Raw genomic sequence first — 23,410 nt, 5'->3', positions numbered from 1 at the left:
ATAAATAGTAAAATTAGAGTGTTGTGTTTTTGCTAACTTATCTAATAAAGAATAATTCTCATTTGAATTAAGACTTCCTGTTTCGCCATTATAAGGAGAACTGATTGAACTACTAATAATTATCGGCATGTAGCTTCTTTTAAACACAGTGAATAGGTTTAGCTACTACTGTCTGGAACTCTGTAAAATGTAATATAACAAGTGAAGACTTGCAAGAAATTTCTTGACAGTTTTGTGCACTTTGTGCTTGTTATACTCTTCCATCCCAACACATTTTTTAAAATACTGTACATTAAGTACATCAGCATTTTGATTTTAAATAGGAAGCATGACCCAATTAAAATATTTAACATAAGAAAGATCAGGACCAGTAGGAGGATTTTCCACTTTCCTTCTTTTGTTCTTTGTCTCCCACCACCCCTTTTCTCATGCATCTAAGGCTGAGTTATGAAATCTCAGGTCTGGGGGGTGGGGTCGTAATCCAGCTACCAGGGCTCTCTAGAAGGCCCTTGGCCTGGCCTACTTCCTGACACTGATGATATGATCATTTATTGGCTTTTGTGCAGTTTTTCCCCAGCCCAAAAAGGTTGAAATGCATCTTCTAAGGCTTACTTACTGGTGTTAACAAGAGCTTTAAGCTAAAATATGTCTATTTTTGATCTCACTCCTTTTGCTTTCTATTCCATTCACTACTGGAATGTTTACCTCCAAAATGGAATTCAACCTTCAGACTAAAAAGATATTGCGTATCTCCCTCCCCAGCCAAACTAAGGAGATCCTAGCATGAAAGCAACCTTTCAAAAGCATACACCTTTTGAAGTATTGCAGTACAGAAGGATGATACTTGCACTCTGATATATTTGAATGAGTATTCAAACACCTACAGTTCCTCATTCATAGGAATAAGCAGTACCTAGGTAGAAGATGATTACTTGCACATGTGAACTTCCTCAACTATTGAAATGGCACCTGGCTCCATGGAGTTGATTTTTGAGGCACTCACAGCAGCTGGACTGTTTCAGCTCAGGTTTCCCTAGCTCTGCTCCATAGAAGTGGCTTTGGGAACAATCACAGCCTAGGTTCACAGGATGAGCGTGGCACAACACTGAGTTCAGGATTATCATAATTTTGCAATAGCATCAGAGCACAAGGCAGAGAAAACCTTGTTATTTTTGTTCCTTATTATTGTTATTTTTTTCCTTCAGCACCCAAACTCAGGTTGTAGACAGACGGCTTGAGTGCATGGACCTGGCATAGGTACATGCTACCCAATCAACTCTCTACCTATATCGGGAAGGCCAAGGTGCAGGGGAAGAAAAAAAACATAGAAAGACCTAGAAGATATTGGGGGAGATCTTTTTTTTCTGAATTCTCAAAAAAACTCCCTGAGAAAAATGTTCGTGTTTCCTAAATTTTCTGAGTCTTCCCCTGCCCATTCTTTCCAGGCCTTCACATCTATATCCCTACCCCATTTGGTCCACAAGCTGAAGAGAAGTAGGACACTGTTGACTTCTAGTCAGCCCAACCAATATCCCTTGATTTTTCTGTGTGCCATGTTATGGTTTTTACTGATTTGCAGTGTGGGTTGAGGTAGATACATTTTGGTAGTTTAAGACAATGTTTTAATATATTCTTTTGTTATTGATTTAAACTATCATTTTAATGTTGAATGGATGCTACCCCCTCAGAAGAAACTGTCCTATGCAGGTGAACTGTAAATATTTTTGTATGAAATAGAATAAGGAAGCTTCCTATGTTCCTTCTGAGTCAGACTACTGGATCATCCAAGTTATTACTGTCAATACTTACTAGCAGTAGTTCTTCAAAGCTCCTGGTGTGATTTTTTTCTGCCCTGCCTGGAGATGCCAGGGATCAAACATGGGCAAAGCATATATCATACCACTGAGCTATGGCTTCTCTCCCTACAAGAGGGCTACAGCACTCAGTATTACCAGACAGTATCCCATCCAAGTATTAAACATAACTTCTCAGATCAGGCATCTTCAAGGTAGCATGACTGTAAACATGAGGCTATATTATATAGCCCTGGAAAACACACCCATTTGAGGGAGATCTGGAGAAGAAAGCCCATGTTTTTCCCCACTTCAACTCTCCCCATTCTTGGCACCAAGCCTATCCCAGACATACCCAAAACAAGGAGAGTGACCTACAAGGAGAGTAATAAACAAAGGACTGTGGGGTAGTGGAGGAGGGGGTAAAATGAAAGACATCCCAGCGAAACAGCAAGAAATAACTAGAAAAGGCAACTATAAGAAATATCACAGTTTGGTCAAATAATAACAAGTTATTAGGAATTAGAAAATGTAGTGAAATCTTCAAGAAGGAAATAGTACTTGTCTAGAGGGAACTGCTTGCACTAAATCTTGGACAATATGCCTTCTTACACTCTAATGAAATATTAAACAAGTGCTGTATTCAAAAGACACAAAGCCTTTTATAATACAGGTGGGGGCTTTTCTTTGAAAAAAGAAGGCTAACTTACAGTTAGAAAAATGTCCAATTCTTGGGAAATAGCCAACTCAACCTTCCTGAGAACCTCATCCACGTTTCCAGTGACATCCTCCAATTTCAAGGATACATCCAATGTTGTATCAAAGAACTTGAAGGCAAACAGAGAAGAAAAAATAGGCATCTACATAATATTGACAAGCTATGTCAGTAAATTAAGATTGTACAATGGATGAAAATAAAGCTGCAAGTTTTAAGATTATAGGTTCAACTTTGTTAAAAAGAGCCACTCAGCAACCCTGACCTTTTTCAGTATGACACTCATGTTGCACAATGGATGACATCCAACAGCATTTTCCAGTGTTGTTCATCACACACTACTCCAGCCTTCAGCTCCCATTAGCCCCATCAACATGGCCAATATCTGAAATGCTGGGAATTGTAATCCAAAACATCCAGAGTGCACTAAATTTAGAAGGCTATTCTACCCACTCAACACAGCCTTGAGAGTGAACCCCTTGCCCAACTGAGGCAACTTTGTGACACCATTCCCAATGTTCTTTGGAGAATGCTATGATAGCTAAACCAGTTTCAAAAGACATTTTTAGCCCAAGTTAAGTCTGTAATATTGATATGCTCTGCAACAAACCAATATACTGCATAATTTCATCTGCTGTTTTGAGATAAATGACTTGCAATGCACAGTGCCCCAAGCTGTTGCATCTCTTGCTTCTTTACAAAAAAAAGGATTCTAAAAACATGAGTCACTTAAGACCTACTGGTGCAGTAAGCAAGTATCTACTTTTATATGCCTATATGACAAAATGTATGCTCCAACTGAACAGGAATGCACACTTTTTATCACTGTTCAATACTGAAAAGCATGAAAGTACAAGAGGTGCACTGACTGTATTGTATCTGATGAAGTTACTGTCACTGCTTAGCCGCAGAGCTAAAGAGAAGAACCCACGGGCCTTTGCTACTAGTGAAGGGATCTAAGGCAACTGGGAGACTGCACTCAGTGCCTCCCAGCAAAAAGTGTCATGGTGAGGGAGTGGGAAGAGACCAATCTGGTCACGTTCATCAGCCAAAGGAACTGCTGCTCCAAAGTCTGCATTTCCTCTTTCCTCCCTGTTCTTTTTATCTTTTGTATCATAGCTAGAGATGCACAGATTTTCTCAAATCTGTTCCGTGTGTATTTCACAGAGTGTCAGGCATCTTCTATGCCACTGTTTTCTCTGATGGAGATACCTAAGAATCCTGTTCCGCTTGCATAAGTGCAGATTAGCACAAATCCCATCAACAAGTTTTTTAAAAAGGTCTGCAAATCCATGTGACTTGGAAAATGCTGGTCCACTACAGAATTGGCAGGTTGGATTAATAGAGATCAGTACTCACTTGAATTTGCTGCAACTTTTTCCAACATCTCTAATCGTAGCTATTAGACTGTGAGCTCACACACAGGGACAATCTCAATCTTTAATCTCTGTACAGTACTTACACTTTTGAAAGATGTGATTCTAAAGAAGTGATTACTGATCATCAGATGTCATAAGCCCCCTGCAAGTATTTAACCTGAAGGGCAATTGTTTTTGGAAACAGGCTGCCAAGTTATCCCACTACCAGTGAAAGACTACAGAGCAAAGACTGCAACAGGAGCTTCCTTGGTCAGGGTGGTAAAAGAATGTTCTGATCAGCCGTGTCCGTTTGCAAACAACATCAGAGGAATCATATGTTCTCAATCTATGTGTCAAGTTCATAGAAACCTAACGGTCGATTCCAGAAGGTAGTGCTGGGGGACCATGTCTCTGCGCCATGGCAGCTATGCCATGGAGTACCACAGGGCTCCATTCTATCCCCTCTGCTATTTAACATCTATATGAAACAGCTGGGAGAGGTCATCAGGAGGTGTGGGCTGCGGAATCATCAATACGCTGATGATACCCAGCTCTACCTCTCATTTTCCACTAATCCAGGTGAGGCAGTGGCTGTGCTGAACCGGTGCTTGGCCGAGGTAAGGGAATGGATGAGGGCCAATAAACTGAAACTGAACCCAGACAAGACGGAGGTCCTGTTGGTTGGCGGATCGGGCTTCGGAGAGGGTGGATTTGACCTGGTCCTGAATGGTGCAACACTCCCTCTTAGGGACAAGGTCCACAGCTTAGGAGTACTCCTCGACCCGGAGCTTTCTTTGGAAGCTCAGGTGACAGCGGTGGCGAGGAGCGCCTTCCTTCAGCTTCGGCTGATTAATCAGCTGCGCCCCTAGCTGGTGTACGACTGCCTGGCAACGGTGACACACGCGCTGGTGACTTCCCACCTAGACTTCTGTAACGCGCTTTACGTGGGGCTTCCCCTGAAGACGGTCCGAACACTTCAACTGGTGCAAAATAGAGCTGCCAGGTTGCTGACAGGGACGGGGCGTTATGCACACATGACTCCAGTCCTCCGTCAGCTTCACTGGCTTCCCATTGAAGCCCGGGCCCAATTCAAGGTGTTGGTTATGACCTATAAAGCCCTAAACGGCTTGGGTCCTGGCTACCTGAACGAGCGCTTACGTCCGTATATGCCCGACCGCCCCTTGAGATCTGCGGGAGAGTCCCTTCTCCGGGAACCCTCCATGAAAGAAATTAGGAGTGTAAGTACTCGGAGGAGGGCTTTCTCTGCGGTGGCGCCCAACCTATGGAATTCACTCCCCAAAGAGGTCCACCTGGCACAGTCGTTACTGGTTTTTCAGCGCCAGGTAAAGACCTTTTTATTTAAACATCATTTTAATTGTTAAAATATATGATCTGGCCAGGGCAACTTCTTCTTCCTTCTCTTTTCTCATCCTATATTATTTACTTATTTTATACTGATAATTTTAATTTTATATTATTATGTTTGTAACTCAGTGTATTTTTTGTATTTTTGTATTTAATGGTAATTTATTATGTTCTATTGTATTTCAATGTATTTTATTGTGTTGTAAGCCGCCCCGAGGCTTTGGCAAGGGGCGGCATAGAAATGTTATAATAATAATAATAATAATAATAAGAAGAAGAAGAAGAAGAAGAAGAAGAAGAAGAAGAAGTATGACACCACATTTAGAACAACAAGCATGGAGTTTGAAAAAGAAGGTGAAAGAGAAAAGGAAAAGAGAAACCCTGTGGGCCAGGTAATAAGTGCCCATTTACCTTATGGTTAAAAAAGGCACTTGTATGCACAGCCTTTCATAGACAAATTGTGCAAATTGTCAGTTGCCAGTGGCCAACTAAAACTAAAACTTATGCATTGCTATTTTTGAATAAAATTTATATTACAAGTGTTAATTTAGTTTTTCTCATTTCTCTCCCTTTCTTCTTTAATAGTTTGTTTTGGTGTTTTGTTTTGCTTTTAGTATTGCATAATGAATAAAAAATGAAAAAACTTGCCAGCTAGTGATACAAAAGAAAAATACTGCAAAAGGCATTAACAAAAGATACCAGCAGTCAGAATACTACCTCTTAGGGAAATACAGCTTAACGTTAGGAGGCTGGTTCCACAGTGAACCTTTATCCTTCCATCCCAACCAAAAGGAGTTAGCCTCACCCTCAGGGTAGTTCTAGATGGCAGAAATGTTGGACTCAACTCATCTATACTTTTCATCAGATGCCAGACTATGGGACTGATCATGTTACAGCTGCTTCTGTATAACTGCACCTGTTCAACAAGGGTTTCTCACTGAACCAGACATTATTTGGTTCCCACCAGCCTCTTGGCTTATTGCTGGCTTGCTGGCCTTAGCATTTCTGCTAATATTTCTGACTCTACTTCTTCCAATTCTGATTCAGATTCTGAGGTAACAATCTTGGAAAGCATTATTTTAAGAGAAGTGGGCCTAGTCCGTACAGGGCATAGCGCATACATTCACTGTAAGCACCCAATCCAGCCAGCCAATTTCAGAGTACACAACAGGAAAATGATGGGATTAAACCAGACAGGCAACCTCTGATTCAGAAGTATCAGCTGTCATGTAGACCACAGGCAAGCCTCCATCACCAACCAAGGAGAGTGGGAAGAAGGGAGCCAACCCATCAAACACCACTTGCCTGCGCTGCTTGAGGGCCATGCCCCTTCTGGAAGACCCCTCTTCAGAGGATGACCTGGAAGTTCCGAGCCAAATTATCAGATAAGTTGCCTGTACTGAAGGCCCCTGAGGCATATCAGCAGGATCAGGGATCCTTGGGGGAGACAGCCTACTACCCACATTGCAGTTAGCCCTCTCCTGACTGCAGAGGTTGATGTTGAGCAGCCACCCAGTCCCCAGGAAAATAAGAGGCACTTGATGGTTCAGGCTCAGCCAAATGGCAGAAGCAAAACACCTGAGGATAAGGCAAGCTCTTGATTAAAGCTATACTCATACACAAGGCTCTGTTTGTAGGTAACCTGTCCCTCAAGTGGCACTGATGGCCTGCAGCTGTGCTCTGGCTAGGTGTCTGAAGATTGATGTAAAAGTAGAGTACTAGGTGCAGAGTGTTGAAATAGCACAGTAACCTTCCATTCCTCTGCTAACCCAGCTCTCCCTGTATTTGGATTACCACCTGCCTTTGGAACTGACCCCAACGAATTCCCTGGATCAAACCTTGTACCACCATACGTAACATATGGATGTGTCCAATTTGGGCCCATATCAATGGCTGGGAAGAAACTTATCTGGTTCATCCGCCTCTCACCATTTCCTGTATCCCGTATTTAAGTGTCAAAGGTTCCTCCATGGCCACCAATCAACAAGAAGGTTCTGTCAACCACAGAGAAACAACTAGGATGGCCAGACTGTGGCTGTTGAGACATTGCTTACTCATAGCAGAAGCAGTATAACAAGAATGGCAATGAAATGACTTTCCCTGCATTAAACTGTACTGCTAAAATCAAAAATAAAAGCCTGGAGTAACCAGAAGTGGATTTGTGTATGGAAGAACTGTGAGTTCCATTCATTTCTGGCATTTAGACCAAATTCCTGGGCTCAGAATGTTTTGCATCAAGCTTCATGTTGTTAAACCTTGTGTTTCCAGTAAAAACAAATTAGGCCCCACAAGTCTGAAATCTGACTGAAATCTGACAGGCAGTTTAGGTCGTTCCCTCTCACACCAAAGTCCACTCCAAATTCCCCTTCCCAGAGCTTCTTTTAGCTGCAGAAGGGTAAATTTGCAGAATCACAAGCTGCCCCTTCTATGGCTAATCACATCACTTCTCTCAGCACGGCTTTTACGGAAAAGAAAATTAGATTGCATCCTCCAATGTAATCTGCAGCTTGAACCACATTATGATTTGGATGTTGGCCAACCTTCGTATCTTGCTTAAGGTAACACAATGTCATCTTTACCCGAGTCATCTTGCTGAAAGAAGTCACAAGAGCTTGCAAGGAAGTATCCGTAGCTTTCCTGACCCGACTGAGTTCCTGCAGCTTAGCATTCTTCCACTCAAAGAACCTCTCAAATGCTCCCTCAGTGCCCTCTGTGTCAAAATCCAGACCATATGCAGCCTTTAAAGATCCCTCCAATTTCTGTAGAATATAAAAGAACACCAAGATCAAGAGGGAGGAAGTCTACAATAAAAAATGTGTCCTGTCTGTCCATCTGCACAAACACCATGAAACCTGGGCACCTACAATTTGGCATGCATGCTAAGAAAATGCTAGGAGTATGCAGCATGGGTTTGCTCTAAAAAGGCATAAATTTTAGTTTATTTAAATATGTCCACATGGCTAAAGTAGCATTTTCAGCAACCAGAGATAGACTTCCCTAAGTGGCACATGGCTTTCCAGTTCATACAGTTAGAAATTAGGAGAGATTAATAGGCTGAGGGACAGTCTCATATGGCTGCCATCTCCTCCCCCTGCTGTGGGGAACCTCCCTGTCATACCATGGGAATTGAGCAGACAGAGCCCTCCCTCAGGGGATATACGCAGGCGTACACCAAGGCAGGACCACGTTTAGCAGTGCCAGTAGACATGGCTTCACTCAAACAAGTGGGTACAACAACTTCTTCAACTGCCAATGGTGTAAGTTTGCTTGAAGCCTTTGCTGTATCAACCATGGATTCTTCTAACCCACATAAAGACAAGTCTATTTGATAGTCAATAAACAAAAGTGCTAAGGAGAAATACACAAAGCTAAACAATCATACAATATAAAAAGGAGGAGGCAAGCTAATGTGACGAGTCATTAGGGTGTTGGACTGGGACTCGAGATCCAGATTCGAGTCTCTACTTGGCCATGAAACTCTATGTGATTTTGGGCCAGTTACTAACTCTCAGCCTAATCAACCTCACAGGGTTGTTGCAAAGATAAAATGGAAAAGAAAGGAAGGACTATGTAAAAAACGCTGGAATGATTACAAGGCAAAAAGCCAGCTAATAACTTAACAAAGATACTTCACCAGGGGACCCTGTTCATAAAGCATTCCTCTAGAGTGACAGTAAGCAATTTTCTTTCCCTTGGAACAAATGACACATGTATCTTTTTAATGTTGACTTTTTTGTCCTAAGAAAAGTCAACGTTAAAAAGATATATGCAGAGTTTTCAAAAATACTTAAAGAAAATCAGTTGTACTTCCTAAAGCCTAAGTAGAGGAACAAGACAAATGACTAAATAAATGTCAGAATTGTTGTAAATGTTATTTTAAAATCAAAGCCCAAAGGCATTTCAGTTCATCCCACAAAGGGAAAAACCCTGACACCTACCATCTTGAGTTATGTTTGCACACATCCCAAGTGTAAACTCCTGAAAAGTTTTAATAAGATTTCAGATAACCTATTTTCAAACTTAATGGTAGGCAAGAGTTTTTTTTTAAATGTAACAAGCTTGCATCTAAGGGTGCTTCCAGCTGAATAACTGCTCTAGGCAGTTTGCAACCATTTAAAACCAACAAAAATTCAAATTTAGATTAAGAACATAATAAATAAAACTGATGTGGGAAGATACATCTTGTTGGAAGATACATCTTTAACTCCCACTTGAAGGCAGCAATCTGAAATATCTGATGCATCTCTCCCAGCAAGTTATTCCAAAGTTTAGGAACAACCATTGTGAAAGTCTTTCAGGTAGCTGAAATTAATCTTGTAGATGCAGACTTAAGAAGTTTATCCTCAGATGACTGCAGTAGGCAAGGCAACAGTGGACAAAGGTGCTCCCAAAGCTATTTTTCACTAAAGCCATGAAGGGCTTTAAAGGTAATTTACAATACTTTGTACTGCATCCAGAAAACTTCTTCTTCCATTTGTAGCCCTCCCCACCAGACTTCCCAGCACCTTCTTTGATCTTTTTTCTTACTGGGGGAAAATCCCTTGAGGATAAAAAGATGGAATAGTTGCACAATGACATTTGATGGCTAACACTTCAATGTTTGCATGTAGAAGCACCCAATGTCTGAGGGTTCAAAGCATTGAGAATATGGGCAACTACAGATTAAGAGTCCTTTCTTCCATGGAATTTTAAGACTCTCAGTAAAATCCAGGGCAAGAGCATTCACTATGTTGTTTGCTGCAGCTTTCACCTAGCACTGCAAAATGTTTGGAGGCTGCCATCTTGTGGGCACAGGTTAATATAACTTTTGCAGTACTTCATTAGAGAAACATCTATTTTCAAAGTCCTCAACCCTCATGCCAGGTGAACTACAGATCTTCGGGCAGCAGGAGATGATGGAGGTTTTAAAGGATTATGGTTTAGTAAGTTAAACAGGTTTTCTATTCTACAGATAAATGCAAATCTTGCCATTGTTCATGTCACATCCTAAACATTATTTTAGGGGACCTGATTTATTAAGAGGGCTCTAATTAATTAACACTATAGCAAATTTTCACAAGCAGGCAGTCCCCTGGGTGACAAATGAGTTCCATTCCAAAAAAACCAGAAATTCTTCTTTAAACCAAATTTGCATGCAAGTCAGATCATGTACAGTTGGCCCTCTGCATTTGCAGGTGCTGGGAGGCAGGACACCTGTGAAAACAGAAAAAACATCTCCTCCCCTGTCCAAACTCACTAGTGTACCCTCCTTGCAGCAAGGAAATGCAAAGAGATTTCCCTCTCCAGATGGTCAGGGCAGGAAGGCATGCTTTGTAGGCATCCCTCTCCTTTCACTTTCTTTCTCTGTATGGTAATGATAATTTTCCTGAGTAATTTTATAATATTCATAGGCTTTATGGCAGTTCATTGGGTTGTTCATTATTTGGGTATTCATAACTCAGGGACAGCCTGTACATGAAATTCTATTATGTTTTGTATGTGTGGGTGCATATGTATGTACATGCATATACCTTATATAAAGAACAGGGAGGGGGAAGTGCATGTACATTAGTTTCTGGTCTAGAATTGTGAGGACCAGCGGAACACCTTCCTGTTACTTTCTGGAAATGACCAGAAATGGCTGAATGCAGCATCGATTTCCCTGAAGAAAGAGGAAACATCAAGAGTACCTCATGGTAGGCAGGCCCTTTCATCAGACTGCTTGCATAAATCCATTCTATTACAAAACTGACATTTTAAAATGACTTTAAAAACTACCAGTAAAAACAAAATGATTCATAGATGACACAGAGGAGCACAGCTGTTCCCAACCTGCAATCTTTCTAATCGCTCAGAAAGGGGTAAGTTGTCCACTTCCATAATGAATTCTTCCACCGCAGAATACAATTTCTGCTGCACCTCATTCCTGCAATGAATCAAGATTTGCATTTTGTCCTGCACAGAAGGAAAACCAAGATCAGGAAATGTACATCTGAAACTCTCACTTAAGCTCAATACGTGAGACTGATGGTGGATTTTTTAAAGCATAGTTCTTGCAGAGGAAAGTAAGAGAACTGTAGTCCAAACCTTAACTCCCACAGCAACTTAAACTTTAGGAAGTTATGCATGCTTTGATACATGCACACTGGGTAAAAGAGATGTCCTGAGATGTTGCTGGACTTCAATGCACAGCAGCCCCAGCCAACACTGCCAATTGCCAGGAATTGTGGGAGTTGTAGCTCTGGAGAGTTACAGGTTCCCTATCCTTAGCATAGTCACACCTGATCTGAGTAGTGAAGCACTCTAAGGGCATGTGGTTTAGACATCAGATCTCTCCCAGACTAAGCTATACACAACTGGATCCTGGCATGGATCCAAGATAAGCCTACCAATACTATGGCAGCTACAATTATTGTTATCATGTACCTGCTTACACTGCAAGCCAGTATAGGTCAGATTGCAGGAGGAAGCTAGCAAATACAGACTTCTTACAGCTTTATCCAAGTTCTTAGAGGCTCCAAGCTATGGATGCCCTTTTTATTTTAGCCAGTGACATTCAAACAGAGGGGGAAATGTAATTTGTAATCTTATTTAAGCAGTCTACCATTTTAAATTCAGCCATCAGGCCCTTTCCAAAAAGATATACTGGAACCATCTAGAACCAAGACCAGCTGGTTGTACTGCTCCTGAATCCTTGCAAGAATCCAATCTAGATGGTGAGTTTTGGATCTCAAGTCAAGCAAGGAAGGTGATAACTCACACACACATCCTGAGCTGCTACTTGTATTCGGATGGAAACTCTCTCCTTGAATCCCAGCATGCATAACAACCCCTGCTCAGCTGTCTTGCCCAATGGGCTGCAGAGCAGAGGAAGATGCAACATTCTCTTGCAAAAATGGACTGCAAGAACATTTCTCTTCCACAAGACTAGCAGAATTTCATAATAAATTTGATGTGACAAAGATTTGTTTCAAAATTATAAAGAGAAAATAAAGTCTGCAAGATAGGATATTATGTTTGATACATACCACATATTTGCATAAGCGTATTTCTTCTTGGGAAGTGTTATAGTCTGTCCAAATCTTCTCCAGCTTTTCCAAAGCTGGAGGAGCACCAAGGCACCCTTCAGTGACTATGTTTACAGCTTCTGAAAGATCTTCTCCAAAACGAACACCCATACTGTCTTGTCTAGATGAAAGATATGTAGACATGAACAGCAAGAGAAAGTATTCTGAATGCCATATAGTTTTATACTCCCTTTTTGTAATATATGATGCCATGTTAGAATGCTGTCATTTAACTATAAAACCTAAATCTGTCTAGAAGTGTGTATTTTATGGGCATATCAGTGACACAAGTCAGTCAGCCTCACCCACCTTGGTGCCCTGCAGATGCATTTTGGACTGCACCTCCCATCATTCCCAGCCAGAATGTCCAGGTCACCAGGCTGGGGAAGACTAGAGTAAGTGAAGGTAAAGTATGAATACCCAATTAATCAGTTCCACTTCCCACACTCCATGGTTCCCACTGATGAAAGGAGATGCTATGATCCCATGATGCACACTGGCATTAACAAGATACCACTGTTACTTAGTCACAGGAGTCTCTACAGGCAAGACTACTGTTCTCTGTTGGTCTCACCAGCCTCATTCTACAAATCTCAGCTGTACCAGAAAGTGCTGAGATTCAATGGACCAAGTCTTAATCACACCAGTGAACAGGTGTCACCTTAAAATAAACTTGCCCCTAGTAAACCAGGATTCTTATTTATAGAGAAAATATTGTGCAAATATGGAGATGGCAACTTTTTTGGGAGCCTTCTCTACTCAGACCTCTAAGCTGAACAGGGAGGGAGGGAGATGTGACTTTCTGTATTGCTCTGCAGACTTGAGCCAAAGATAAAACCAAAGCACACCTCCTTTTCTTAATCAAAAGGTACTTGAGGAAGGAGCAACAATCAGCCACAGCACACCAGAGAAGGAAACTCTTCCATCTAGTCTGCTCACCACCAATAAAAAAAATAGATGTTCCATACATCCGACCACTGCAACTTCACCAGTCAGCTCCCTTTCTCCTTCATAACTGCTTTTACCTCACTGGGAATTGCTATGCTATTTTACTGTTTAAGCCATGATGCACACTGCAACAGATCTAGACCTAGCACTAGGCACTAAATCTCAGGACTCTGGAGGTAATTTATTTCAGATCACAGCAGGTTTCAGTGGTGCCAAAACCTTTGCCTTCCCCTTCATACCTGTGTAAGTAGCTACTATTCCCTGTTCAACTTGCAGCTCTCTTCCCTACATTGCTAATGCTATTGTGTTTTGCACCTAGCACTGAGGTGTTGGGCAGTATCCTTAGCCAAAAGAGCTAAGTAACTCCCCACCTCCTCACTTAAATGAGGAGCCTCCTTAAGAGGCTTCAAGGTTAGAGGACACAGGCCAGGACAGTGTAGGGTCTGACCCCACTGCCATGACCCCAAGTGTTTAGGCACCAGCTGCAAGAACAGGTCAAGCCATCCTTTCCCAATCTAGTCCCCTACAGGTCTGCTGGGCTACTAATCCCACGATCCCAGCTGTCCAACATTCCAAGGGAAGACCAGGTTGGAAAAGGCTGGTTCAAATGATCAGCATCCTTCTAATATCTACCCAGCAAATATTACATTATCAAAACATGCAGGTTGGCATAAGCAAAATCTCAGCTTTTTTACTTGTAAAATGCACAACTAAAAACGTGTCTTGCCTTTTCTCCAGCTGGCATCCTGCACCACCACTTCCTCTCAGCCCTACCTCAGCTTCTCTACGTTTTTGAAGTTAACTTCAAACTTCACTGAAATGAATTCTGAACAAAGTTCTAGCAACAGACTAACTTTCATAGGCCAGCCATTGTCACAGCATTTGGACAGTCATGAAAAATAAAATATTTTAAGGCCTCTAGCAGGGTTCTCTCCAAGCCCCAAGCCCCAGAGAAAAAGGACGTTTATGTTTCAGCTATGGAGCTTTGCAACCATTTCTGACAACTGTTGTCATATTACTGCATTATCAGGATCAACACTAATGACTGTTTTAAAAGGGAAGAATCTTCTCCAAGCAATCCTAGATCAAAGTGTTGTTCTTTTTAACTTCCACTGCACAGACACTAGGAACTCATAACTGCTGAAGGCGTTCAGTTTAGAAACATGCACAGTTACCTTGCCTCTTTCAGCTTCTTGAACTTGGTGGCCAAGCTTCTCACTGTAGTTCCTATATATGTATGAAGAGTGCTGTCTAAATGCTCAAGATATTTCTTGGAAGCTTTCTTCTCTTTCTGCATTGGACAGGAATGAAAGTATTAGCCCACAAGTGCTACATAGTTTCTGTTAAATGCCAAAGAACTAAAAAGCCATTGCCAAAAATGCCCATGTGCAAACATGGAATGAAGAAAATATGGCGGCAGATTTGGCCTCAAGGATTATGCTAGTGTATGTTACATTTGTATAAATACCTTTTACTCTAAGAAGTTCAAAATTACAGATGTCGGATTGCCTTGCAAACAGCCTTTCATTTAAAAATGTACAGAAGCATTAAATTCTTCCCCCCCCACAAAAAAATTACCTTTTTGTAAATTATTGTATGTATTTATTATAATTATACCCCACCTTTTTTCATTTCAAGGAACTCAAGGCAGCTTAAATTGCTTTTCAATTCATGCATGGGGATTAAAACAATGGATAGTGTATAAGGCCAATGACAGCTATTAAATATGATGGCAATATGGTGTCTCTAGTATTGGAGGCAGCATGTAGGTTTCCAATAGGCAGCTGCTTGGCAATCCTGTTAATAAAATGCTGAACTGATTTGGCATGGCTCTTCTTGTGCTCTTTGAGAAATCACGGAGGACCAGTGAAGTACCAGTGGAATGGAAGAGAGTTAATGTTGTTCCAATCCTCAAAAAAGCAAAAAAGGAGGGACCTGGGAACAACCAGTCAGCCTGACATCAATTCTTAGGAAAATTCTGGAATAGATCATAAAGCAGTCAATTTGCAAATACTTTGAAAAAAATGCCATGATTACTAGAAGCCAACATGTCAAGAATGAATCCTGCTAGACAAATTAGGTAATCTCCCTGTGGACTGTAAGAATGCTGCGGACATAATCTATCTTGACTTTAGCAAAGCTTTTGACAAAGTGCCCCATAATATCCTGATTAGCAATCTATCTAAAACTGAGCTACATGGGACAAGTATCAGGTAGATCCACAATTGACCACAAATTCAAACTGTGCTTATCAATGGCATCTTCTCGAACTAGAGAGAGGTAACAAATGCAATACATTCAGTCCTATGTCCAAATTTTTATTAATCATTTCAGTAAGGTGGTACAGGGAATGCTTAACAGATTGGGAGATGACACAAGATTGAGTGAAATTGCTAATACCCCAGAAGACAGAAACAAAATTCTAACAAGCTAGATAGGTTGGAGTGCTGGGTTGAAAACAGAATGAAATTTGGTAGGGAAAAATGCAACATTTTGTACCCAGGTAAAAGAAACCAAACCCATAGTTACAAGATGGAGGATACGTGACTGAATAATATTAGAAGTGAGAAGAAACTTGGAATTGTTGTATATCACATGCTGATTATGAGTCAACATTGTGATGTGGCTGCAAAAAGGCCAAATGCTATTTTTGACTGCATTATCAGAAGCAGCATGTCCAAATCACATAAAGTCCTAGTTCTCCTCTACTAAGCACTGGCTAGGCCACATCTGGAGTACTGCATCCAGTTCTGGGCACCACAGACAAGATGCAGACAAACTGGGAAAGTTTCAGTGGAGGGCAACAAAGATAGTCTGTTGGGAAACAAACCCTTATAAGAAGAGACTGAAAGAGTTGAGCATGTTTAGACTTGAGGGGAGATTTAACACTCTTCAAGTATTTCAAAGGCTGTCACACAGAGAAGGACTAGGATCTCTTCTTGATCATCCCAGAGCACAAGGCACAGAATAATGGGCTAAAGTTACAAGAAGTCAAATTCCAGCAGAGCATTAGGGGAAACTTTATGACAGTTAAAGTCATATGACAATGGAATAAATTGCCTAGAAAGACTGTATGCTCTTCTACACTAGGGGTATTTAAGATGCAGCTAGATTACCTTATGGTAGGGATGCTTTAACTTGGAATTCTGCTTTGAACAGGGGGTTGGACCCAATGGGCTTATTGGCCCCTTCCAACTCTATGATTCTATGAAAGGAACCTGGAAAATGGGGAAACTGGCACAATTGTCACTACAAGTTCCATCTTGCTGTCCCAAGGAACCGAAAGCCAGTTTTACTGAGCCAAGAACAGGGCAGGGCAGAAAATATTTCTGGATAGACTGGTAGATCTTGAAATAATTTGCAGCAGATTGTAAGGATTTCTTACCCACAATTCTTTAACAATCACAGGAAGAAAATAATTCCCCTCCCAACCTATGAAAATGTTGATAAAATAAAGAGAGTTTGAGATAACTAGAAATGATTTTTTATATGGAAGGATTATGAGCACCATTATTTTTGGGTTCAGAATGTTTTAATTCTAATCATAAACTGGTTCACACATATTGATGGCCCATGATTTAGACAGCCCATGAGCTATAATGCATGAGGGTAAGAGAGTGGGTATGCTACTGCAGTATGTCAGCCACATCTGCTTCTAATCAATAAACCTGCAATCAGCTAGGTCACAGGTTGCTGAGCCTGGCAATCAAACCTGGAGCTCTGGCTCATATAGGAGTCAAATTACCCATTGGCTAACTCATGGTTAGTTTTTGGCTTAATCACAGAGCTGTGAGGCTCCAAATGACTGCAGGCAAAACATCTGCTCTCTTCCACTTGTATAGCCCACAAGTTGTTTAACCTATTAATGTTATTGTGTGCAAACTGGCCATATGTTCTTTGCATTGGGTTTCATTTGCTGGATACTGGGTTCTAATAAAAAATTAAGTAGATAGCAGAAATCTGAAGGCTGTCGGTCCTAGAGGAGACTTTCCCTCCAGATATGTTGGACTAGAATTCCCATCAGCCCTGCCATCAAGATGGGAGTTGTAGGGTAAAAGCACCAGGTTGGTGAAGACTGCCTTAGAGGATTTTTCCAATTAGCTTGGAGCTACTGGATTGCTGCCTCAGCTGCTTATTAGATTTGAGCAGCCCTGCCCTCTGTGGAAGGCAGCCAACCAGGCAAGAGGAGGCTTGAAGACCATTCTTTATCTGAGTGCTTCCTCTCCCAGTAGGCAAAGAAGAATAAAAATTTCCTGCATGTCAATTATATATCAGCAAAAAGAGATACCAGCGGTCTAACCTAAAGTTATTTGATCAATCATTCTGGGATGAAGCACCATACCTCAAGACTGTGAGTAAGCTCCTCAATCTTTGTTTCCAGTTCTTCACATTGATGAAGAAGATTCTGGTTTTCCTTTCTGACAGCCTCTTTTTCCTCTTTTAGTTTTTCATTCTCTTCTATAAGCTTCTGATCTTGTTTAATTTTTCCCAGGCTAATATTTGATATCCGTCTAAAGTCATATGCCCCTATTTTCTCCCTACTGAAAATAAGGACAAGAATAAACAACAGAAACTTTAAGCGATTGTCAATATTTCCACATGAGGCTTTTATGACACAACTGCATTGCCTCATTAATACAAGTTTTCAAGAGGTCCAGACATTAGACTACCATTTGTAGGCCTTTCATCTTTCTCACGACATTCCTCAAAAGCCTGTGAAGGAAGATGGAATAGCTGCATGACATCTTACAACTGTTAGAGCTAGAAGTCCTGTAAATGGAAGTACTCTTACTCTCCAAGACCCTTCAGAAAAAGATTTTATTTTGACAATTAACTCCACTCCCCTGCACCCAATTCCCCCCCCCCTCCTTTTTATCCCCCACGTAGGGGCAAATTTAGGGAGGGAAAAGCTGGATGGAAACATTTAAACACCTGCCTGTAGCAAGCATCCTGAACACATTTGCTTGGTCCCAATCTCAAGAGTATAATAAAGTTTTTTAAATGCCAAGATTACTAACAAGCTATGCATGTAATGTAGAGTGTAGTTTAGCCCTAAGTTTCTAAAGGAGTTTGCAATTAATGTTAAACACATTACATTAAATGCAAAAGAGCCTGGAACATGTGTATCAAGGCAGGGTGGAAAAAAGTAAAGAACAATGATACTTTCCAAGAAGTTTCCTTCTGGGTTGGTGTGCAAAAGACACAGCCACAATAGGATAGTGCCTTCCATTCATCTGGAATGGCAGGAACCATGTGACCCAGTTTTGTTTAGTCTGCTGGTCCTAGAATCCTCCCTGGGACTTCTAGCCATATTACAATTCAGTGACAGAGATCAGGAAACAAACTTCTCTGTATAAATGGAAAACCATAATTACCACAGAGAAAAGAACTTTACAGTGAGGACAGATGAATAAAGTAAAAGAAAATTAGAGACCAAGTTGAAGCCTGACCCAGAAGACACAATGCTTGTAGCAATCAGGGTGGTTAATAATACAACAAAACCAGGAGCCTGAGTTAGGGTGTATCTTTAATGCCTTCTGCACACCAACCCAGAAGAAAGCTTCTGTGGCAAGGCAAAGTCCTCCTCCAACATGCTGCTCCAGAGTTTCTTTTCACAAAGCTTGGTACACATCCCTGTTGTCGTACATTTCTGAGTTCAACCAGAGTTAAGTGCTGAACCCTCTCTAACACCTCTCAGACTCCAGCCCCCTTATACCCTTTTTCTCCTGTGCCACCCTGCAGGCAGGGCACTATGAAATCTTGAATTATGGTACTTTTCCCATTTCTCCATCAACTGAATCTCCCACCTGTGTTGTCTCCTCACAACTAGCATCACCTCCTCAGCTGGAGGGACCTCAGTATCAGACAGGCTGCTCAGTTCTCGCTCTGAAGTTTACCCAGTGCTCATCTCTTCCTGCTGTGCTCTCTCTCCATTTCCATGGATCAGTTGGACATTACCTTCACCCACTTGGAATAACAACTGCTCTTCTTGCTCCCCAGATGTTCCCTGACTTTAATTTGATACTGGAGCTGGCTGACACTCCACAACCCTCTCATCTTCACTGCCTGAACTCAAATTTTCATCAAAGCTACAAACTGGTCACATGCATTCTGCCACCTCTTCCCTCTGCACACAACACCTTTCCAGTAAGCACCCACATTCCATTCTCCAGGTAGGTGTGAGGAAGGCATCGCTACAATGGGTCATGCTAAAGCTGCCAGGTAGGGTGGAACAACTTTTATGCACTGAGTCAATTGAGAATTACCTACCTGCTGAAGAAACTGTATATAAGCATAAGTGACTATCCAAATGAAAGAATGAGTACTAGCCCATGTTATGGCCTTAAATATTTCTACTACTAGGGCATTCTACTACTAGGGCACCCTCCAATAAACCCAACTGGAGATTGTTTCATGGCAAGCAAACACAGACATTATGGGCTATTTGTAGGTTAAGCAATCCATACTGCCCAGGTTGGTATATTACAGAACAACCTCCTATCAGAGATTGATTGTGCAAAGCAGTAGCAGGATATAATCCGACAAACCGGCAGTTGCTTAAATAACCCATGATTTGCACCCATTATGTACAAATCAGATCCACTATATAAAGATGTCGCTCACTCTTCACAAACCACTCCTCAGAAAACATTTCCTTACAGTTTCTCTGTAATGACTTACTTATTAAATGGCACATTGCAGGAAGTATTATTCTCACTTCTGCTATTCAGAGGCACATGATCACCAAGGCTCCCCTTGACTCTACCACTTGCTGGAGTGTTGCCTCTCATAGCCCACAGGGGAGTTAAAGCTTTTGCGTTCCAGGACTGGTATGCAGAAGAATCAATTTTTGTGTCATGGGCATTACTGTTTGTGGAGGGTTTGCATCTCTCTGCAAAACCTTTTCTACACATTTCTTCCCCAACATCCAATAGGCCACACTCTGCCTGGACTGCAATGGTCCCATCCTGGGATGTAGCTTTGTATCTTGTCCTCATTTCTTTTTCAAAAATCAAGCTATTCAGAAACTTCCTACCCTGAAAAATAAATTTAGAAATTATCATGGAGCAAGCCAAAACATAGGTCTTATAAATCAGAGAAATACACAGGTATAGTTTCAAACTACTAGAAAGGTCATCTAGTCCAACCCCTACCAGTACTGGAAACACACATGTTCTAAATGATTACTTTTACCACCAAAAGAAAGGAAATGTTATGCCCTCAGCTACATCATACCCATTTTACACTGAAAAATAATGGTAACTAATCACAGGATTTCTAGAAGGAAACAATCCACCCACCTGTCAAAACTGACAGGTTTTGCAACTTTCAAGCAAAAGAAAGCCATTTTATGTTTGTTTGGCCAGTTTAAAAAATAACCATCTTCCTCAGATCTCTACTCCAACAATGAAAATTGCTTAATCACTAAACATTCACAAAAATGTGAAACATCTGGCTCACCTGGTCAAACTGATTTAATTCTTGATCAGCTGGTATCTGTAATCCCCACAGTTTATACCTTTTTGCCACACTGGGGAACTGCAAGTCTGCTGGAATCTCAACTATCTCTGATCGACAGAGAATCTCAGAGTTTCCATAGTCAATATATAACACCTGGCACTGCAACAAGAAAATGCAAAAGCCAACTACTTATGTTATTAACTTACAACTGTAATCATGCAATCCTAGATATGTCTCCTGAAAAGTAAGGTCCACTAAGCTCAGTGGGACTTACTCTAAGATTACACAAGACTGAAATCTAATTATAAACTATAAGAGCAGTAAAGAATCTGATTCAAGGGGAACAGTGCAAAAGAGGGCCAAGCTCTTACACATCATTATCTAGTAAAAAGAAGGTATTGTAATTACCCATCAAAAAATAAAACAGCCTGAATAAAAAATGGTAGCTCTGTGTTGTTATTTAACTCATTTGTGTCATATTTACTCAAACCCAAGTTAGCATTTTTTAAAATGCAGTGTTGAACCAAAGCCAGAGAAATTTAGAACCATCAACATCAATATCAACTAACATATGAACTTAAAAGCTCTGCAACTTGCAGAATTACATTTCGCTGCTTTTATACATGAATATCAAATACATTTCCAATGTTATTAAAGAAAAATCAAGCTGAGTAGCTATTCTCTTAGAAGGTATTCCTTGCCTTTTCATCACTGATAACCTTCAGCACTTTACATCTGTACCAGCATTTATCTTCAGAAAAGCACCCTCCATATACCTGTGGATGCAAACAAAAGCAAATCATTTCAGAAATCTGCACCTTTTGTTTTGCTTTAAAAATCACAATCCATTAAGACATGTTCCCTGGAAGTTTTTAGTTCAGAGATGTATATAGCAGTGTGCAGGTGGTAGCTGACCGAGAGACACACAGCTAGCTGCCTTTTGAAACAGACTTTAGTCTTCAAACATGTCTACTGATAGAGAATTATGTAACTAGTTCTTAAGGAATGTGCTTATGTATGTAGCCAACAGTTTCTACATGGTAATTAAAAAATCTGACGTTAGAAAATCTGACAAGGAGGATACTATCATACTGGACTGGTATATTTTGAGCAGCAATCCACCCTCCATACAACACAGCAAACAAATCATGGAAGTGGGAGCAGAAAAATGAAGACTCAAAATTTTGGGGCAGGCAACATTCTGAGCTGTTACAAGGACTTTCCCTCCTCAGTTATTCCACCAAGATGTACGGTATTTCAGGAAATATGGAACCAATCTTTTATGCATGTATTTCCTACATTATCACTACAATATTTTCTTTCAAATGGGTCAAATCTATAAAACAAGGTTTTCCTCTTCAAAATGGGTTATATGAAGAATTTTATGGCAGACAACTGAAGATGATTTCTGCTCCTAAAGAGCTGTGATTTGCATATGGGGAGCAGGCAGGGCCTTCATAAAAGCCTAACAGCCATGCTCAATCAGACCAAACATCCATCTAGTTTAGCATTCTGTTCTCACAGTGGCCAACCAGCTACTCACAGGAAATCTACAAGCAGAATATGAGTCCAACAGCACTCTCCCATCCACGTTCCCAAGCAATTGGGGTACACAGGCATATACAGCATAAAATCATGAAGCCTAGTAGCAACTGATACCCTTCTCCTCCAATCCTTTTTAAGTCCATTCAAATTGGGGGCCATGACAGCATCTCATGAAAGAGAGTTGCATATTTAAACAAGGTGCTGTGTGAAGAAGTACTTTCTTTTATCTATCCTGAATCTCCACCAATCATCTTTATGGGATTACCCTGGGTTCCATGTCACAGCTTCTACATGGTGGTAGGGGAGGGGCCAAAAGGAAGAAAGGCCATGGTTTTGGCAAGAGGAAGGAGTGGTGTTGGGTCCAGCAGAGTAAGGCAGACACACTTGGGATACTTTGAATGGTGCCAGTGCACCTGTGAGCACCATATCCCTTTATTAGGCTGCACTTAAATTTCCACAAAAGAAGCTACACATGTAACCTACCTTGGTAAGATCAGGATTGCCAAAAACTGGGCTGGCTTGAGGACATATCTCAGCAAGAGCAGAGCCAGTCTTCAAGATGTCATTATGTCGATTAATGTTCTACACAACACAGGTTGAGATCAAAGTCAGTGCTCATACTCTTAGTACTTTAAGGACATGCTACTGATAACATGATGCTATACATTGAAGATGGGCTCATCAAACTACAGGGAATAACCTGCTTTTGTCAAATTTAATCATGAAAATGTTTAATTTGGATAGTACTATCACTCTGCCTGGACACTAATGACCCTGATTCAGCAGGCCTTTCCACCACATCCCACAGTCTTTACCTTACCTGTCCCCAGAAGGTAACAGCATCTTCAACATGACAGCCAATCACCTTTTCAACTGCGGATAAAAAAAGTTAAAAATCAGCTTATGATTTCGCTATTAAGAAAGGAACATGATATTCTGTTAGTATGCGTACCTTGACTATAAGCTGAATCCTCCTCCATATTGGTAGAACCTAAGACAAGCAAACAATCCAGAGTCAGAACAATGACTTACAAAAGCAGTGTCTATGGAGAATACCAAACTGCTGCTTATATAGGAGATGTACTTCTCAGTAACTTTAGAACTGCAGTATGTACGTGTTACATAACCATCCCATTTCCCCTGATCCCAGGGCTTTTCCCACCACCACTACCACTGGAA

General features: G+C 41.0%; 1 protein-coding gene across 1 annotated transcript in view; it reads right to left on the bottom strand.

Annotated features, from left to right (window-relative positions):
* STK31 (serine/threonine kinase 31) overlaps positions 1–23,244 on the bottom strand; it is a 39,532-nt gene extending 16,288 nt beyond the window's left edge. Inside the window, exons 1-12 of the mRNA XM_044450727.1 lie at positions 23,184–23,244; positions 23,052–23,104; positions 22,715–22,813; positions 21,388–21,462; positions 20,687–20,845; positions 19,907–20,262; positions 17,568–17,766; positions 14,401–14,516; positions 12,239–12,398; positions 11,043–11,165; positions 7,811–7,990; positions 2,504–2,620 (exon numbers count right to left, since the gene is read on the bottom strand). Of these exons, the coding sequence (XP_044306662.1) occupies positions 2,504–2,620; positions 7,811–7,990; positions 11,043–11,165; positions 12,239–12,398; positions 14,401–14,516; positions 17,568–17,766; positions 19,907–20,262; positions 20,687–20,845; positions 21,388–21,462; positions 22,715–22,813; positions 23,052–23,104; positions 23,184–23,211 (1,665 nt within the window). The 5' untranslated portion in view covers positions 23,212–23,244. The remainder of the gene's footprint in view (positions 1–2,503; positions 2,621–7,810; positions 7,991–11,042; positions 11,166–12,238; positions 12,399–14,400; positions 14,517–17,567; positions 17,767–19,906; positions 20,263–20,686; positions 20,846–21,387; positions 21,463–22,714; positions 22,814–23,051; positions 23,105–23,183) is intronic.
* Between the last annotated feature and the right edge of the window lie 166 nt (positions 23,245–23,410).

This window comes from Varanus komodoensis, unplaced genomic scaffold (genome assembly GCF_004798865.1).
Source record: "Varanus komodoensis strain SLA01 unplaced genomic scaffold, ASM479886v1 scaffold68, whole genome shotgun sequence".
Lineage (NCBI taxonomy): Eukaryota > Metazoa > Chordata > Lepidosauria > Squamata > Varanidae > Varanus > Varanus komodoensis.
The sequence above is the reverse complement of the archived record's forward strand: the minus strand, read 5'-3'. Positions and strand labels throughout refer to the sequence as shown.